General features: G+C 40.4%; 1 protein-coding gene across 1 annotated transcript in view; it reads right to left on the reverse strand.

The window, feature by feature from the left end:
• Positions 1-2,925: 2,925 nt before the first annotated feature.
• LOC101848020 (solute carrier family 13 member 5-like) overlaps positions 2,926-3,741 on the reverse strand; it is a gene marked incomplete at its 5' end in the record, with an annotated part of 16,285 nt that continues 15,469 nt past the window's right edge. The window contains one exon of the mRNA XM_035973827.1: positions 2,926-3,021. Coding sequence (XP_035829720.1) covers positions 2,926-3,021 — 96 coding nt within the window. The remainder of the gene's footprint in view (positions 3,022-3,741) is intronic.

Raw genomic sequence — 3,741 nt, forward strand, 5'->3', positions numbered from 1 at the left:
CGTTACAATATCACAACTTAGTTTTCATTGGGCAAAAAAGCCAGAGTACAAGGCGCTGATTGGATAAGCGATCCCTGTGCCCTGTGCTATGTGATGCATTCCGTAGCCAAGCGGCTTGCTGGCTGTAACAACAGGTGTTTTATGCCCCAACGACTTAATGATTTAGAGATCAACTTAAAATTTCAACCCGGTTTATACGGACTTTATGGATCTGTAGCCCTTCTCATGAAGGAACTAAAGGCAATGAACGTGCTGATAAGCTAGTCGGCCAGGCTGAGATTGGCAGCTCCATGCAATTAGATCCACCATATATGACAGTCAGCATTGACAGCATGGATCAAAGACCGCAAAGAGGTAAAGCACCACTTCACACACAATGGATAGACTATGGGAAGCTGGTGTCTGTACGGAGTCGGGAAGAAACAGCCACCTGCGTGGAAAGCCAGACGAATATCCAACCAGCTGTTTATAACTGGCAGGATCAGCAGGCAGACCCTATCCTGGAGAGGAGGGAGGATCGATCAATCAAGCAGCTTATGACATTGTGCCGCCTGCAATGATGCCTATTCTTCAACCAAGTAAGTAAGTATGGGAAGGGAGAAAATGAAGTAGGCAAGACGTTTTGGCCATTTTGAAACCCTAGCAGCCTATTGTAATCGTCGGTTGTCAAACACAGCACAATTTCCAAAAAAAAAAAAGTATGTTAATTAAACCTTACCGTAATTCCCCCAGCTGTCCACAATTTACTTTAACTTTCTCAGTTTTCATAATCAGTCATGGATATTGTCTATTTCTTCTGTGCATTTTTCATTTTGTTTGCTTTGTTTATTTTCATTTTATTCAGTCACTTGTGTGTTTTATTGTTCTTGATTTTCGTTTGTTTCATATCATTCTGTGATAAAGCAGTAAGTCCTGCTTTCAGAGCTCTTACACAGTGCTTATGAGCTAATCCCATATGAAAAAAAGAAAAACAAGCACAATACTTATTGGTTAAAATTTTTTTTTTTTGGTGCTGCTTTTTATGTCCGTGCAATTACAAATTGTAACTAAAATTGGACTGGAAAAGTGAATATTCGTTTTTTAAAGGCATAATTTCATTTTTCCTGCTCTTTGGGAATAACAATGTAGGCCTACTTAAAATAATACCCCAGATCTAGGATCAATACTTCATTTCTGCCTTAAATGCATGAATCTGAGATTGAAAAAAGTGGGTGGTTGGCAGGCGCACAAGTTTTGTTTGGCTACTTCTTTGAATATTTCCTATCGAACTTCTGTTGACCTTAGCTCTCCTTCTTTTTTTTCTGTGCGTTAAGTCTGTTGTAACCAAGGAGGTTACAGTAAGTTTTAAGCTCTTTGGACTTGGATGTAACACATTTAATCTTCGGCACTTATTAAGACCTATGTGCATTGCAAGAGCCTAACAATTAATTATCATTGAGCGCCACTTCACAACACAAGAAAAGCAGCTTAACTTCGGAACAGAGCTATGGCAAAACCCAACAAAACCTGGAGTATTTGTCAAACAAAGTGTCGAAAGTAAAAATAGGCCTAATCAAAATGCCAATGATAAAGATTGCAGATTTTACCGTAAAATGAGGTTTGACGAATGAATTTACATCTTATTCTGTTCATAGTTTGTTTCTGTCTCACTATCTTTGTAAATTGTAAAAATAATTAAATCAAGGGACCACTCAGGCCAAAATTAGATCTATATGATGTCTTAAGATCTCTATACCTGTCGTGACACGTTCAGTCCGGTCAGTTTTTATTGGTAGGCCTAGAATCTAGCCTACATTAGAGTGTCCCTCCTCTAAAAAACTAAAAAAAGGTGACAGCAATTTTTCATTGTAACATAGAATCTATATAAAAACGCAATGACTAGATCTAGTCACTAGCGCCTGATTTCTCCACATTTATGCACTTATAACTTAATATAATACATTACGCCCGCGCGCGTGTGTGTGTGTGTGTATGTGTGTGTGTGTGTGTGTGTGTGTGTGTATGTGTGTGTGTGTGTGTGTGTGTGGGTGTGTTTTCTCTCATCTTACTACTACAGGTCTCCATGAGATGGAAGGGAACTGTGCTGGTTGTACGAAGAACCGCAGCCAACCCCAATTCATACCAGTCAACGAGAATAATGAGGACCACGTGAGATCCAGGATGCATCATGATGAAGAACAGCTGTGTGGGGACAAGGAAGTGAAGCTAGTCAAGTGTCCTAAATGTTGTGGGTCAAGATCAAAGTGCTATTCATCAGTTACCAGCGGCCAGACAGCGTGGCTAACGGCAAGCCCTACTATAATATATTTGTTGGGAGACGAGGTTTCCGTCTTAACAATGCGGGCAGTAGCTATGTGGTGAGGGTGTCTAGTTGATGCGATAATGGAGACTGTGCTGAAGCTGGGGGACTTGTTTCTTTTTTCACTGGTTTACAAAGAACTGTGGCCATCCCCAGGTTATACCGGTCAATGAGTTTAATTAGGACCAGATGAGATCCTTGATACCTGATGAAGACCAGCAATATATGGACAAGGAAGTGAAGCTATGCAAGTTCTCATGCAGATGTTGTGGTCAGGATCAGAGTGCCGTTCATCACTGCTCAGAGGCCAGACAGCGTGGCTAACGGCAAGCCCTACTATAGTACATTTGCTGAGAGACGAGGTTGCTGCCTCAACAATGCGAGCAGTAGCTATGTGGTGGGAGTGTCCAGGCGGTGTGATAGAGACTGTACTGTAAGTGTAAGGAGAACTTGTATCGAGTATCTTGATCTCTCTGCTGGGATATTGCTGTGTTCCTCTCGGCACGGCTTGGCTCTGACATACAGGGTTGAAACAAGCCTCCTAAATGATATTAGTTGAGTTGATAAGGGCATAAAACACTTACGTGAAAAGATATTCACTAATCCCGGCAGCAGTGGGGGATTCGTCAGGTCTCTGTATGAACTCTTCCAAATCCAGCAATGGTGGCAAAGACTCTCACACTCACAGCTCTGCATGACGTGAGAATCGTCAGGCTGTGGCGCTGGTTTAAAAAAACAAGCCCCTATGGCATTTTCAGGAAAAAAATACCCCAACGAACCTCTATGACATTATCAGGGCTGCCCATCTTTACGAATTTGGTGGAATCGTTACAGTTTAAATGATCTAAATTGTTCTGATAGGGATGAAGTGTTAAAAACATATTTTATAGGTAGATATTTGAAACAAGGGAAAACAAATTTGATTAATTTTGTGACATTGTCTTTTGCTTCAAGGCTATTTTTTATGCCATATTGTGTTCATTTTTGAAATATTAGACATCTATGAAAAAAATGAGCTTAATATAATATATCCATCAATGACTCTTGATTGAAAATTTTGGTTGATGTAGCAGTGTTTGTGTATAAATAATGTGGGTGCAGTCTGAAAATGGTGTTTTGGTTTTTTTAAATGTAGGCTTATTTTAAAAAATGGTTGAAAGTTATGTTTTCTATGGTTTACTGTTGTTTTCGGATTCATGTGACTGTCAACTACAGATAGATTCGTTGATGCTATCAGGGGATTGATGAAGAAAAGATCAACTCATTCCGTAGTTCAACTCTAATTCAACACAGGAGGAGTCGACTGTACAGTACTACAGTACTTGTACTGCAGGCCCCACTGGCCGCCTGGTTTTGTCAATGTATGAATTGAAAAGGGACACCTATTCGTGTGTGGAGTGGTGAGGGATGTACACACACACACACACACACACACACACACA

Source organism: Aplysia californica, unplaced genomic scaffold, assembly GCF_000002075.1.
Source record: "Aplysia californica isolate F4 #8 unplaced genomic scaffold, AplCal3.0 scaffold00033, whole genome shotgun sequence".
NCBI classification, from domain to species: Eukaryota; Metazoa; Mollusca; class Gastropoda; order Aplysiida; family Aplysiidae; genus Aplysia; species Aplysia californica.